General features: G+C 38.8%; 2 protein-coding genes across 2 annotated transcripts in view; one reads left to right on the forward strand and one right to left on the reverse strand.

The window, feature by feature from the left end:
• Positions 1-16,364, reverse strand: part of serpinb1 (serpin peptidase inhibitor, clade B (ovalbumin), member 1) — a 37,008-nt gene that overhangs the window by 15,246 nt on the left and 5,398 nt on the right. The gene's annotated exons all lie outside the window — the stretch shown is intronic.
• Positions 5,963-16,364, forward strand: part of mylk4b (myosin light chain kinase family, member 4b) — a 38,564-nt gene continuing 28,162 nt past the window's right edge. Inside the window, exons 1-2 of the mRNA XM_084354252.1 lie at positions 5,963-6,156; positions 13,623-13,869. Coding sequence (XP_084210378.1) covers positions 6,092-6,156; positions 13,623-13,869 — 312 coding nt within the window. The 5' untranslated portion in view covers positions 5,963-6,091. The remainder of the gene's footprint in view (positions 6,157-13,622; positions 13,870-16,364) is intronic.

A 16,364-nucleotide genomic window follows, 5' to 3' on the forward strand; every position in this document is an offset into this window, starting at 1 on the left:
CAGATATTTCCCTCAGGAGTACTGAAGTAATGGACTTAGATTCAGAATAAAAAAATACCCCAAAGTTAAACTTGACTAAAAGTAAAGATATTGTGTTCAAATATTACTTTAGTAATTTGTGTTGCCCACACAAATAGTACTTGAGTAAAAGTCTGACGGAAACTGATATTACATCTACTTGAGTATTTAAATAATTTTCAAGCAATAAGTGTATTTGAGTACAGAGAAAAGTATGTATATACATTAGAATATGGGAATCACTTTTTTCTTTCCCCTGGTTGCTGATAAAATGAGATAAAAATATGCTACTTTGGCTCTGATGCAGCATATTATCTCTAAAGTAAATAGTCACTAAAGTTATCAAATAAATGTGGTGGAATAAAAAGTGCAATACTTGCCAATACAATGGAAATACTCAAGTACAAGTACAGAACTTGATTAAATGTACTTAGTTACATTCCATGACTGCTTATATTTGCCAGGTCATCATAAAAACCAAGTCAATTCACTCTTCTATTAACTCTTGAGAAAAATCTCTGTCTCTGCTAGATGTTCCACTTTCCTCACCAGCTTGTCTCTAACTTGGTACTGAGCAGGTAGCGTACTGTGGATTTTGCTAAAAAAACAAAAAACAAACTGCCCGCTACTTCTGGAAATGGAGGGCTGAAACCGACCCATACAGTAAATGTAGAGCTGCAGAGTCTGGTGATAATTCTCTGGTGGTTCATCACCTGGTCACATTACATGAAGTCATTTGATTTATTGTTAACATAAAAACATTACTCTGTGGAGCTTGATTTTAAATTTGTGCAGTTAGGGTGAAAAGTTCATGTATGGCCGGTTCATTAGTGCAACTTAGTATGTGCGTGTCTTTAATATCTGACTAAATACAGGCTGAACACATGGTACCATGAATAGTTCTCCACATATCACCAGATGCTACCTTAGCTGCATATTCACAATACTGATCTCATCTTAATGCATAACTCTTGCGTTAAAGCTCCGCTTCAATGCAATTAAATACGGTGTCATGTATTTGATACAGATTCTGGAATGATTCAGCAGCCTAGGGTGAGCCAACAGAGGGTGAACACTGTGTACCGGCTAATTCGGTGTTTGCTCAGATTTCTCTGGCTATTTAGCAAAGCACTTAGACATGCGTCAAAGAGCTTGTTTGTAATTACATGCTCTTATTTGTAGAATTACATCTGATGTTGCTGCAACAGAATATATACTGTACCTTAGATGGTATTTTGTGCCATCAGTAATCATTGCCAGATGCTATAGTTATATGCAATATCCACAAAGGATTATTCAGCAAAGCACAAGGTCCAAAGCCAAGAACCAAATTGGTCCAAGAACGAACTGAACACTTGCACAAGCGTGCAATATGTGTCTATGATTTAGAGAGGCATTGGTTTGTAGAGTTCAGTGTCAATTCAATCAGCTAGAGACGCTTTGTATATTACACGTATTACAAGTATAAGTTATAGTATAGGTTTTCTTGTTAACATGAGTATAGTAAGCAGTAATGCACAGTGTTCCATCATTAGAAAGTCAGGAACATGTGGAGGTTAGGAGTGTTTACATTAAGTGTAAATCCTCCGTGATGTCATCCATTGGTTTTGAAGCCTCCAGGTTGTCATTTTGGTCATCGCCATCTTGGACCAAGAAGGGATCATATTTAGATGAGAGGGTGGTGCTGGGGAGGATATCCTGACTGGATATGACTGAGAACCTGACGAGCCACCCTTGCGACTTCTCAGATACAAGGTAGCCACACCCTAAAGCGTACCCTGCTTTATCATCAGTTTTACTCTAAATGAACCATAATTTACAGAATGAACATCATTCATCCGGGATTGTGTTGTGGAGACAGGTGTCACAACAGTCTCTGAATTTCCTGTTCCTTAGCCTGCTTAAGTCCCATGTCATGCATTTAATTTCCCTGCGACCGGACATTAGCCAGGAGCAGCCTTAAGTCCAAGTTAGATCAGCATGATTCTTATCTCAACACTCCTCCGCTCCTCCCTGTGGCAGTCTGGCAGGTATTAAATACTGGGTGCTTACAGAGGAGTGCTGGCTCCTGTTTTGTCTCTTGTCCACAATATCAAGACATAACATATAAATGTATTCATCCTGATCGCAATTTGGTAATTTAGAAATCAATGTACCCAAGAACTGTCTTTTTCCGACATGGAGGACCAACTATCACTCGAGGAAACTCTGTTAAAGGCACTCATCACCAAATGGACTTCCTGCTTTACCCGTCTATTTATTTACCACTCCTTCATCACTGGACTGTAACCAGGCAGCACAACCATAAATATGCTGCAGATTTCGAGACATGAGATCATGTCAGTGTACTGTACTGATCATCACCATCCTCCATGAATACACCTCAGGTCAAGGCAAACATGGATGCCCTCAATTCTGTCTATTGAGTGAAGTAGCCTCTGCAACACGCTGTGGTCTGCTGGCATGCCAACCTCATTGTGTGCCCACACAGCTGTGACCTTCTCAGGGATCATCAAGGAATCTGCCTTCCTGATTGAGATTCCAGGTAAGATTAAGCGCAGCCTCTGGAAATCTGTGTCAAGTGTACAGTGTCACCCGTCAAGCCTCCAAAAGTGTGCATGTTTTCTTTTGCAGCTCTCGTGCAGTCAGCGCCTGAGAGATTTACACCTCATGCGATGTCAGTGGCAAAAAGTCGTGATATGATACATCTTTAAAACTGTGCCGCAACCATACCAGACGGTTTACGCAGAATATAAGGCTGAAAATAACTCTGACTCTGACTGTACACTGCATGTCACCCAGTGTGTCTGCTCCATGACTTCCTGTCTGGGAAACTATGGTTTGGCTCTGTCATACAATGTATGATTGCAAAATCTGTTTAATTTATTTTATTTTTTTTATTATAAACTTGTAATGTCACACGTTTTTTTTTTTTTTTTAAACTTCCTTCCTTTATAGTATTTTGCATCTATTTGAATTTGTCATTGTGTAAAAAACATTTTTTGGATAAGTAATATGCAAAAATGAATCCTAAATGTTCTTCACTCTGCGCAAAGCTGAAAAGATAAAAACAATAAATGACAGCAGCTGAAAAAAAGACCTGTTTCATAATTCTACAAAAGTAGTTTTCAACTTAATTTACATTGATCCACATTAATAAATTACATTTTAAATGTAATAGACTACTCTTAATACGTTAATACGAAGAAACACCATCATGCCACCTGACAACTTTGGTATTTATAGTCAAATTGGTATGTAATGGTATTTACTGTATGTATGAATGTATAAATGAATAACAGATGTTTTGTGGCTGTGTGTAAAAGCAGACATGCTGCCTCTTGAAAGACCCAGTTTAAATCAGACTATGGGGGCAAAGGCAGGTGTTGGTGGTCAGGTCAGCCAGCAGCTGTCTTTTTAACTGTGTTATCATTAGTCTGATCATGGTGTTCAGACATAGACTACAGTATGTTGCTTTTCAGGGCTTGAGAGAAGAGTGTCTGTCATAATTTGTCTTATCTCACAGTGAGTTATGAGGCAGAGTGTTCCTAGAGCTGCAACTAACAGAAAAAGTCACAATATCTTTTTACAGTTGAATGAATTAGAAACCTTTATTCCTTGTGACATACATAGAGAGTGACAGTACTCTGTGTAGGTCACATTTCATGTGGCAAACAGTACTGTTGCCCCAAGATAATCTAATTGAGTGTAAGCTAAATATAGCACAAGTGGAATACAAACATTTGGCCCAGGGCGACACTCTTGCAACGACGTAAAGCACTGTTAAACCCAACAGCAACAGGCACCAGTGTGACCAATTAGCACAGAGAGAGAAGGTAGAGGGACAGGAGGGCGACAGAGGAGCAAAGGGGGATTCGGTGTCAGGACCGAAGACTAAAGACTGAGCTCACTAATTGGAAGGTCGGGATAACAACAGATAATGATGACAAATACAACAGATGATAATGAGACAATCCTGTGAGAGGCCAGTGCATCTGAGAAACTTGTGTTTCATTCCAAAATGTTCTTAATTGTTGGTGAATTTTGAAATTAAGTACTACTAAAATATTTAGCAAGATTTTGAGTTATTTGATGAGCATTATAATCACCCACAGTGAATTTGATTTTGTATTTGTGTGTCCTGTGAGATCATCCTTAGGTTTAACTAATATGACACAGTTATTGTTTGTACACCTACAGTACACAAGGAACTTATATGATCTTCTAAGAATTTATGTAAACGTTCATGTGTTTATTTGTTATTATTCTATTTATTTATATCAGGGCTCGAGACTAATATCGTCCTGTCTGTGCCTGGGACGACAGAAAATGTGTTTAGGACAAACAGAGGTCTTTTCCAGAACGCGTCTGGGATGAAAGGGATTTTTGAATGTATAATATGTATAACTCTCACTTAGCAAATGACAGACTGAGCTGAGCGCTGTATTAGGGTGCTTCAACAACTATGACTGATAAACAATTAAAAAGTAAGGTACCAACATTTTGACTCTGGGAGATAGAGAGTTTTAGTCTGGAGGTCTGATTTATATTTATATTGTAGGGACAGATGAATAGACTGATGCAATGTATAATAGCATTTATATTCAAAGCAAATTTGCAATGCTTGTCCCTCCATCCTGGTTAAACAGTTTTAAATTACAGCTGCAGACGTTTGGTGAAGATTCTCAGTCATCCAGGTCATGCTTTATCTGAGTTCAATATGAAGGCAACTGGACTTGCTTGAGTTTCATGAGCATGTTCTACCTCTCATCCAAGAGGCTGATTCGGTACTGAACTGTTTAATCAATATTTGAAAATAGGTCTGAAGAAGAAGCTATGATAACTATTCAAATTATTCAAGTCGACAATGGCTCAAATGACTAGACAGATTATCACCCTACTCTGCAGTTCCCATCAACTCTATAGAGTTTTTTAGTGTCTTTCAGGTCATTGTGTCTGTTTTCTGGTCAGCAGCTTTACTGTATTGGTTCACTCTGACTGCTCTCATCAGCATAGTTAGGAAAAGCCACAGCAGGCAGTGTTTATAACCAAAAAGCAGGCAGACAAAGATAGCGACTAACTAGTGAACATAGTGAGACCAAGAGCTGGTGGAAACCTAGAGCTAAAAAGAGAGTGAATATTGGACTTAAATGATTGCGAATGTCCCACGTGTCTGTGGGATGTTTAAATGAGCAACTGTTTGCTCACAAGTTAGCCATACCAATTTAAAAGGTGATAATATGCCACTGTTGTGTTTACAGCTTGTTACTACTGCTTTCAAGTGACCAAAACATCAGTTCATACCTGTTCAACCAACAAGTAAATGACAAGGAGGATATCAGGGCTACCCAATTAATGGAAATATTATCAAAAATGGCAAAATGGCTAAGTGCAATATCCAAATTGCACAAGATGTAAACTGTGTGACAAACAGTATTATAATGATATACTGTAGCGCTGCTGAGATGCTGGTCTACAAATCTTGTTCTCCAGATGTTTGGTACAGACCTCAACAAACGTCACATTGTTGAGATTGTTTTGTTTTTTTGTTGTTTTTTTGGTGAACATGAAAATCGTGATGCAAAAATTATAATCTCCACAAATCATGAATCACATCTCATTCATAATATCTGTAAAAAAACAAAAAACCTCCCCCCATGCTGTATCTCTGTCCCCCTCTCAGTCTATCATCCCTCCTCTTGCAGAGACACATGGCACTCTGGCATGCCACTCATTCCATTTTAACAAGCCACATTCCCTGGAACACTTCCTCTGCTCTGTCCCTGCTTGTGGTCCCTGGGTCCCAGAGCAGCAAACCCTCCTCCTCCTCCTCCTCTCACGCACCAACCCCCCCCCCCCCTCCCCTTTGGTGCTTAACCCTGGGCGTCTGTGGCTCCCACAACAGAGAGCCACAAGCAGCCAGAGCTTCCCATTGAGCTGTCTCTCCTGATCTGTCTGTCTGCCAGTCACACTGGATCAGTCTGTTTAAGGAGGAGGGAGCATCCAACACCAGGACCTAAAGCATAAACCCTGTGGTGGAACGAAACCTGGAGTGACGGACTCCATCACACCCATGAGAGACATGGGAGGAAAGGAGAAGAAGGTTTTGGTGATTGCAAATCTGCCCAACTACCAAGGGTGAGTGTTCTGGGGTTCTACTTTTTACCATGCTGACAGAAGTCTTGGTGCAACTCTATTTTATGACTATTATCATAGTCCATAATTGGAATCGTTCAAGAGACATTTTTGACCTGCATACAGTCACTATTTGTGTTACTCTTCAGAAATGCAAAGCAATCTTAAACCCGCATAATAACCATGTTTTGAATTCTAACACCTCTTTTCCCTGTGGTATCAGTTTCACCCAGTGCAAGGTGCCACTTGTCAAGTTACCCGACACACTGACTCATTTAGCGCACATTTACTCCAGGCTTTGAAATAATAGCAATAATGACTTTTCTTCTCATCTAATTTAAAAAGTTGAAAGACAAAAACAAAACAACCTTCAATCTATATTTTGATATTATGATTGTGGAACTCATCGAATAAGAGATTTTCTCTGTTAGAGATGTGTCATTATGTAGGTTTGTGTACAATAGCTCAACAAACTGCACAAAACCATCATCTATCATCACCCAAATTAAAAGAGCAAGAAAATCATTTGATAGATTATAGGTTACCGAGTCGCTGATACACTGCCGATTCATGCATAATTGTGGTGCAAAACAGAATGCAATTCTATCCGCAGTGGACTAAAATAAGAGCCCTGCTTTGTTCTTGGCGAAATGGAAAAGTACATTGAGTGGAAGTTCTACAGTTACACTCTTCTGCAGAGGTTGCTGAGTTGTTGTCAGTGTGAAGGATTGGAGGGGCTGTGGGCATCGAATATGTCTGTTAGGACACAAATGACACACAATATCTGTGCATGCTTTGCAGCTTGTGTGCGTATTTGTGTGAGTGTGCACGTGTATCTGAGACTTCTATAGATTTACTGTACCTATATGTTCTCTCTTAAGTGTTTGTGCGTGTGGTCTATAGCACATAAAGCAGAATTTCAGGGTTGCCTGGGTTCATTATCAATTTGGCCCAGTCCTAAGAGAACACCCTCAGTCCAACTATTTCCATTGGACACCTCAGAGAGCAATGGTGATGATATGTTGATCATGACTTGGCTTTGAAGCTGCGGCGGCTGGCAGGCTGGAAAGGAGGGAATGCCGAGTATAGATGGAGAAAAATAAACCTTTTGATCACTTGATATTATCGTGTTGGTCAGTCAACATGTTTAATCTAAGTCCTATTAATTTGAAAAGTGGTTACTGTCACTTGAGTATCCTCTCTAATGAAGGAATGTGAGCTGGGAAACATGTTTCTTTTTTTTTGGTGAACGAGGTTGCAGTTGAACATCGCGTCCTTTAGCAGAGGGAATTTAGAGACCTAGATTCGAGGCCCCTTTCAATGTATTTTCCCCTCATGTGTACTGTATGTCTTTACTATGTTTTATGACTTTAGTTTTTGATATTTAAACTTTGATCTTTGCTCACGTTGCCTGATCAAAGACAAATTTGGTTGGATGATGACGTTCTGTACTAGTCTATTCTTCTCTCCATACACACACTCAGAGACACCTCCTCCACATTCCTATGGTTTATAGGCTTTGATGGCTGTTTCCATGCGACTACTAAACCAGGACATCAGAGGCCCCTGAGAGAGAGATAGCACCCTGGGGTGAAGTCTGCCCATTCGAGGCTGCCCCTCCTACTCAGGCCATATGCGACTAGACCCTCTGTCATGGCCTGATACTTAAAAAAGGCCCCTAATCTGCCTTGTTGCTGTTTCTGTGCCATGCTCACATGTAATAAACAAACCATAGCAGAGTTAGGCCTTGGATTACTTTTACATAAGACGTGCACACAACACTAGCAAACATGCGTGCAGCAGACTCTGTGTCTCCCCCTGCCACTTCATGTTATCTTAGCTGAGAGCGATGGCTATGTCTGTTTACCTAGCAGTGGATACACACAGCAGAAGCCGAGATGATTCCTAGATTTTCATTTCAGAATGTGCTACATGGAATTTTGACTGGGCAAAACTTGTTCACCCTGACTCATTGTGCAATATTGAAGCTGGTGTTATTCCACACCGAGACCCACTGCTGTGTCAGATTAAAATAAATATTACAATCATTTACATATACACACAGATTTGAAGGTTAGGGCTGCTTAATTATGGCTAAAATCATAATCTTGGTTGATAGTGAGATTGCAATTATGTAAGAATCATTTATACTCACCAAAATAATTGCTCATGTACATAAATTATATACTAATAATATATTTTCTAAAGTCATTAACTCATTAGCTTTGTAAATATCCCACAAAAACCACAAAGGACAAAATGATGTCCTTCAAAATGTGACTGATATTTTTAGGGTTAAGGGTTTAGTCATATTTTAGGGTAAAGACATTCAGAGATACATTACCCGAGACATTGTTTACCCCAGCTTAGCTCTGAGAGTGAAAGCAGGAATAGGCAAATGTCTGTCAACAGTAAAGAAAACACACCGTCCAAAAAATCCACAAGTCTCTTATTTAGTTATGTTTTATCTTGTAAGTTATAAAGATAGTCAACAACACAAACAAGCGTTAGAGTTAGGAAGTTGTAAAGCAAAGCTGTTTCTGCAAACAGCTGTTGATAATCAAGAACTAGCACAATTGTGTAAACCTACCTTTGAAACTGCTTGTTTAACCTGATTTTCTTTTACTGCACATGTGAAATACACATGATATAATGTATAAAAGCGCAAGCAAGGGAGTTGTACATGTTATTAAACTCTTTATAACAGTCCCATTTTGTGTCCTTTACAAGACATTGTAATGGACACAAAATGGACACAGGATTGTTGTGTTGTCACTGGTTGCTACCATCTTTCATAGTGTGTCTGTTTTTAACACTCTCCATTGTTCCCTGCTTGTACTTTGTACAATTAGTTCGTTTCAATGAACCCACAGCTATATACAGGCTTTGATACAGCATTTGGCCACAGTCCTGAACATGTAGAAATAATTCTTCAACACCAAAAGTATCCTGATCCTGATGTACCCTCCAATTAGACCAGTTGTCCAAAGACAACTAGTATAAATAGATTTTCGGATATTTGATGCATGTTGCCAGGTTTTAATAGTCATGTAATTGCAATGAAGTCTCTTCTATTCAGAGACGTGAGACATTTTGTCCTTTGTGGTCTATAAAGTTTCCAGCATTACAGACCAAATGATGCCACTTCTGTTTATTGCATCACAAATTAAGGCGTATCACACTTAAAATTCATTTTATCTGGTATCCCGGTCAGATTTACTGGGGGTGATTATTACGTCCTCCTCTCTTGTTTGAAAAGCAAGTTTCTGCCTATCTCCAGTAGTTGTTCCTCCAACTTTGAAACTGGCTGTTGTTCAACCCTTCTGAAGAAATCTCACCTTGACTATGAATTTAGGATGACTTAAGATCCTGGTTGTGGTATGTTTTAGGTGCCGCTAGACATCTCTGCTGCATTAGAAACAGCTGATCCTGATGTATTGATTGATTGACTGGAAAACTTGGCCGGCTGTTTGCTCCTGACTGTTTAATATCTTACTTTAGTGCCAGTACCTTCTCGGAATCAGTCAGGAATGTCTCCTCTTTGTTGCCAGCCATCTACTTTAGAACAACTCATTATTCACCATAGAAAATAATCAACCACCTACAACTTGTACAAAATACTGCAGCTAGGGTTCTTAAAAGAACTTGAAAAATAAAAGTGCATTTCCCATCTTCTCGCCTCATTATCCTGGTAAACCATGGTCTTCAGGATTGACATTTTCATTGCTCGTTTTTAAAAGTGGCCTTGCCCCTTCCTACATTATTGACCTTCTCATCCCTTACGCCCCTGCTTGTACTCTCAGATCTGAAGGGACCAGCTGTTGCTCTCCGTGTCTAGAGCAAGGCTTGAGACAGAGGGTGGTAGAGAATTTGCCATAGGGGTCCACAGTTGCAATAAACTTTCATGGGAAATCAGACAAGCTACCACAGTGTCCTCTTTTGAAACTCTTTTAAAATGTTATAAACTGCCGTTTAGAGTTTTTCTTTATGTTCTATGTTTGTATTCATTTATTTATTCTTAAGATTATTGTTTGCTGTCTTTTATCAATGTTTCTATTTATTGACTGCATTTAACTTATCCCATTTTGTTTATATGTCCGTCAAGCATTTTTAGACTGTTTTTTGAAAAGTATAACATTAATTGTTATCTTTATATTATTTTTATTACATGTTTTTGTTATACTATATGTCTCGGGGATGTGAACGATGCACACCCTCCATTTATTTTTCAACTGATCTTTACTCATCCAAACATACACCAGTGGACTCGCACAGTCCTCAGGGTCTTCATGATTCATTGCTACTTTAAGAGGTATGAGACACACGCGGATCTTCCTATCAGTTACATGGAAGGATTATGATGGAGAAGACAGACAGGAACCCCCTTGCCATTTTTTAGAGGGGGATTACTGAGGGCCGCCAAGCAAAGTAAACATACACAAACTACAGCATTGCTTGGACAGTGACACACCGACTGCTAGCACACATGAACACAAAAAACACAGCCACATACCATACACAATACCCTTATGTAACGGGTGGTTAAAGCCCCAACTGCAATTACTCAAAGTGACCAAAATTGAAAGCGATCTGTTCAGCTTTAAGTCCTGTCTGCCCGGCAACACACCTCCTGCCCCCTAACGGTTTTTCACTGATGGAGGTTTTCCATTTCTGGTGATAGCGTGCCCTCTGACCCTCGCCCTGTTTTACTGAGCACCCAAAATAAAGCCCTTTAAAGTGAGTGACCCCGGGTCACCCAGCCTCCCAGGAGCATCAGGGCTTTCCAGTGAGCCTTCTCAGCTCCAGACGACACCGTCAAAACAGGCATGAGAGTTCTTGAAAGGCCTTCTTCAAAACACCAAATTTAAAGAAACAGGCTGGGTGGTGGTCAGGTCGGACAACTGTTGTGTCTCACTGTGGGTGGAAGAAGTGCTCAGCTCATTTACTAAGGAAAAGTAATAATACATAAATGTAAACATACTACAAATAAATCACCTGCATTTGAATCTTTTTCATAGAAAATTTCAAATGTTTTTCCAGTAAAATATACTTAAACACACAGTACCCCATTTTTGCTGTTAGTGGTCTCTCATAAAAATTGCTGATAAAAATCTCAAGTTAATGTTTTAAAGTTTTATTCAAGTTATGTTTAGTCATGTCTGCTGACTGCCTTCCTCACTACCTGATTCTCTCTTGAATGAATTGCACCATTATCTTGGGTAAAATGATGCAATTTGCTGGGTTTGAACATTTAATCATTTGGGATCATTTGAGTACACAACTCAACAAAATGTCTAGCAATGGTCTAGTCATAGACAATTAATTGTAGAAATGTTGCATGTTAAATGAAAAACTGTCACTTTGAAAGTGTTTAATTGTTTTTGCATTAACGTGCCTGGAACATATAGTACATCACTCATTAAAATTCTGGGGATTAGTTGGAAGATTGCATGCCAGATACACTGACATCAAGCTACAAAGATGTTTTTTATTGAACAACATTTTTTGGCCTCACTTAACTTTGTGGTAAAATCACATATTATCACATAAATAAAGTACAGTACAGTAATTACTGTTGTAATGTATTGAAGCAACAGTAGAAAGTCTTCCAAAATGCATATTGAAGTAATACATGAGTACAGCTAACTTAGTTCGTACCTCTGCTTGCAGTTATCTATTGCACTTAATGCAAAACCGACTGAACTTATGGCATTTATAGGTGCACACTTGTGAATAATTTTCATGTTTGTATGCATCACGGCACTGGCAAACATCTTAATTAATCAGTATATTGTTGATCAAGTGCCTACTTCTAAATCTGCAGGGTACATTTGACCTCTTGTGGTAACGCCTCCAACCAAAGATGAGTTTACACAAATATTCATTTTAGACATTTTGCAAAAATGGTCTCATAAACAGCTACAATCTACACTACATTTTCAAACTTTGTCCAGACACTTGTTATAGCTTTTATAAATCTACTATTATGAAAATATCCTGTCATGAACGCAATAATTCTACCTTGTGTCATGCATTTTTAGAAAATAGAGTCGTGCAACTGTGTCTGCACAGTTGATGCGCCTGCAGCCTATACTCATTCCTTCATACTCACAGGAAAATACATTTAAAAATCAAAGTAAAAAGCAATTATAGAAGCGGTGACAACTGTAAATAAATCACCAAATGTAAAAAGGCCGACATAAAAAACAGTGACAGGTGCATCCCTGGCCACTCTTTCAGTTATAGCACTGGAGTTGAAATCCTACCCTGAGAAAGCCCCTGATGCTGAAGAACGGCCCTGGCTGCTACATAAGGTCTGCATTAGGGGCTCATGCAACATGTTGAAACTACAGCCACTCTCTGACCTCTGTAATTGTCAAGCAAAGGCAGGACATTTACACTCTGGAGGTATAAATATCCCCAGTGATCTTCCATGACTCCCCCAGAGGCTCAACAGGTAGAGCGCAGCAGAAAGCCAGCTGTCGCCAGCAGGCGTCAGGGTGGATTTCTCCGGCACATCATCAGTCATCCCATTTGGATCTGAGCTACTGAACCACTATGGAGCATATGGAGCGCACTGCTATTTCAACAGTGTAGATGAGAGTTGGGCAAGAGATTAGGCAAGAGATTTTGCTATATATCAGAGCAGAGATCCTTTTAATTTTATTGGTGGCATTAAGCAAGTGACAGCAATGTTGTGAATCAGTGAGCAGGTCTGCTTCATGGCAGTGTTGGATTTACAGGATCAAGTATTGTGACTATTCATGTATTTGATAGCCAAAAACAGACATTCCCTACTAATTAGTTTATCTATAGATTTTTTTCTCAGTTGAACGTTATTTGCAGCATCACATTATACTGTACATGTTAGAGCACCATTTCCCAAAAAATTGGGACGCTGTGATTCTTCTAACTTCGTGTGTTGCTGGCATTTAAATGAAAATGAGCATTTATTTACAAAACAATATACTGTTTAGCAGTTTGAACATTCCATATTTTGTCTTTGTATTGTTTTCAATTTATTTATCATAAAGGAAGTGCAAATGATTCTGTTTTTATTTAAGTTTTACACAGTGTCCCAACTTTTTTGGAATCAGGGTGGTATATTGGTACCGAGATTAAGGTTGTAACTAAAGATTCTTTTCATTATTGATTTTCCAAATGATCAAAACAGTTTCCTAAAGTTTAACATCACCATGCCAAATCACAGCAAAAACTATGACTTCACACTTTTCATATCGAACCCTTTGAACAAGTTCAACTATTAAAAAAAATGTATAAAGATTTAAACCATTGAAAGCATAAAATTCTCACATTTCAGAAGCTGTATCCAGCTGTATCCACACAAGTTTTGTGTCGAAAAAGACAATTGTCAAAGTGTTGTGCTGAAGGATTCCTGGTGAATGTAATAATATATTTTAATGGATAAAGTTTAATAAAGACATTTTTGTTTTTTTTTGTTATTTCAGGTCGGACAAGAAGACTCTGTGTAATGAGTCTGGCAAGAAGAATGCAAAACTCCCATCATCCGCTGTACCACCACCGATACCTATGTCCCCCATTGTTGAAAAGATGGAGGGGCTTAAGGCCATTCGCAACCGCAGCAACAGCCTCCGTCTGGGCCGACTGGCCTTCTACCGTCACCTGGAGAAGGTGGAGACCATGCGCTGCTTCTGGGAGCTTAAACATGTGGAGCTGGAAGGAGGAAACCAGCAGGTAACATGCGCCGCCTTTATTCTCCGCACTGTTATCGACTACACAGAACCACACTCACTCCCCGAGAACTGAACAGGGCGAAGAGATACATCACTGATTCCTGGAAACAGTAAATTGATTAATTTGTGTCTTATTTTCATGATTAATTGATTAGTTGTTTGGTCAATAAAATGTCAGAAAATGATAAAAATAAAAAAGGATGTCTATTAGTGTTTACCAAAGCCCAAGACGATGTCCTCAAATGTCTCAAACCGATGAATTGATTATCAAAATAGATCGCGATTTATTTGTTTGACTAATTAATTGATTAATCTTTGCAGCTATATTACTCAGTTAAACTTTCCCAACTTGCTGCAGTATTTAATTGGATATACTTGATCAAATTTTGACACAAGTCATACAACACATCAGACTTGGTTCATTTCTGTTCCATAGTGGACATAATGGAAACCAGTGGCTACCTGTAAGGTATAACACAACTCAAATGCTTTTGAAAAATATACCCAATCTGTAAAAAAAACAAACAAAGAAAATACACCTGTACATTTCTCACAATCTTAAGTTAAACTCTCCTTTTATTGACAGTTAAGCATCAAATAATTAGCTACTGAATTAACTGGACTGCTAAGCTGTTAAAGTCCATCATAAAGCTGGTATTTATGGGAGTGTCATTGGGTGAGAATGCGTGTCACAGTGTCATTCCCCCTATGGGTAATGCTGCCATGTGTTCAACCTGAACCACAATCAGCAGCAGTCTGTGCAGAGGGGAGGAAGAAGGGAACTGAAATAACCAACAGCAGACACTATTCTGGCTCTTGGCACCTGTTGACAGGCACATCATGCCCAGACAGGTGGAGTGCTGTCCAACAAGCTCACTAGAGGGCGCTGCAGATCTGTTAATGTTTCTTTATCGTGTGCGTTTGAACCCTCTCAACTCACAAACCGCAGACTGAAATGAATGTTTGGAGCTTGGTCAACAACACAGATCTGGTTGCCACAAGATGGCGACCCTGGGCCAGTTTGCTTCACTCATTTAGAAAATGAATACAGAGGTCAGTGATATGAGTTGCTGTTAATGTCAAGAGAACATGTTAATTTCAGAAACTCATGTTGTTATCAAAGTCCAAAACTATTAAGTGCAGTGACTGTAAACAGTGAACCCCCAACTACGATTTAAGAATCAAAATATACAGCTATTTATACAGTGCTTAAACAGTAGCACATGGGTATGGAGGACTGAAACCAAAATCAAATACAATAAATAAATAAATAAATAAACGACCCTATAAATAAATAAATAAATGTGCCATTAAATGCATCAAATATATGAAAAATAAATGTAAGCATTAATTCATATATTTTGACATAAATATATGCTACTGTATATATATATATTTATGAAATTCCCATTTCCTTCTATGTGTTATTAATGTGTTCAGTCTTAAATTTATTCCCCCCTCATTTGCCATAATGAATCAGAAAATGTATACAGAAATGTAAAAAGAAAATCGAGAAATTAAAAAGTTGTGGATAAATCGTAAATGGGAAAACAATTTAAAGGGAAAATAGTATATAAATAAATAAATAAATATAGAAATACAGAAATAGATACATTGATAAATACATTTAAAATATTGAATACATCAATAAAATGGAAAGTGAAATAGGAGAGTAAATAAATAAGGGAATTGGTTATAAGGTTTATAATAATAGAAGCAGTTAAAACAGAAATATCAATTTATCTCACATTTTATAAGTTAATTAATACCTACATTCATTTATAATGTTACTCATTGATACATTTAATCGCATATTAGTTTATTTACTTTTGATTTTGGCAGTTTTAGTCCTCCCTACACAGGTACCTGAGCTGCAAAGAACCAAAGGCAAAATCTAAAATTACCTAGATATAAGCCCCTTTTAGTTAGAAAATGCGCCACATTTGCAGCCAGGTAGAGGCGGCAAACTGCCATCTTGTCTATGTGAAACGGAGGTGTAATATTCCTCCTTTGCAAAAAAGCCACCACTGGGGTAGGCGTAAACATGTGACATGACCTGAAGCACGAAGTCGGGCGTGAACAGTGACGAGTGATCTGGTTATTGACGATTCTCTCGGCTGTGATGGTTAGCATCTCCAGGATCTCAGCGGTTTTCCAGTTGCTCATCTTGATGTCCACTGATGATGTGATGAACTGACTGCTGTGATCAGCTGTTTCCTGCTTTTAAAACTCCCGGCTGTGGGTCGCACAACAGTGCACGTCATCGACACCTCCGCCCATGTCATGCAATTGCCGGCACATCGACGCCTTGGATTTACATAGCAATGGAGGCGGCAAAAAGTGTACCCTCCGAGGCGTCATATTGGCGGACCAAAACAGACCCCCAATATGCCGCGGTCTGTCTAAATTCGCGGACCTAGCCGCAAAAAGGACAGCCAAAATGGCGGGTTGCTGTCCAGTATAAAAATGGCAATAGTTATTCAATATACAGTATGA

This window comes from Pagrus pagrus, assembly GCF_965226575.1.
Source record: "Pagrus pagrus genome assembly, chromosome: 6".
In the NCBI taxonomy this organism is placed as follows: Eukaryota; Metazoa; Chordata; class Actinopteri; order Spariformes; family Sparidae; genus Pagrus; species Pagrus pagrus.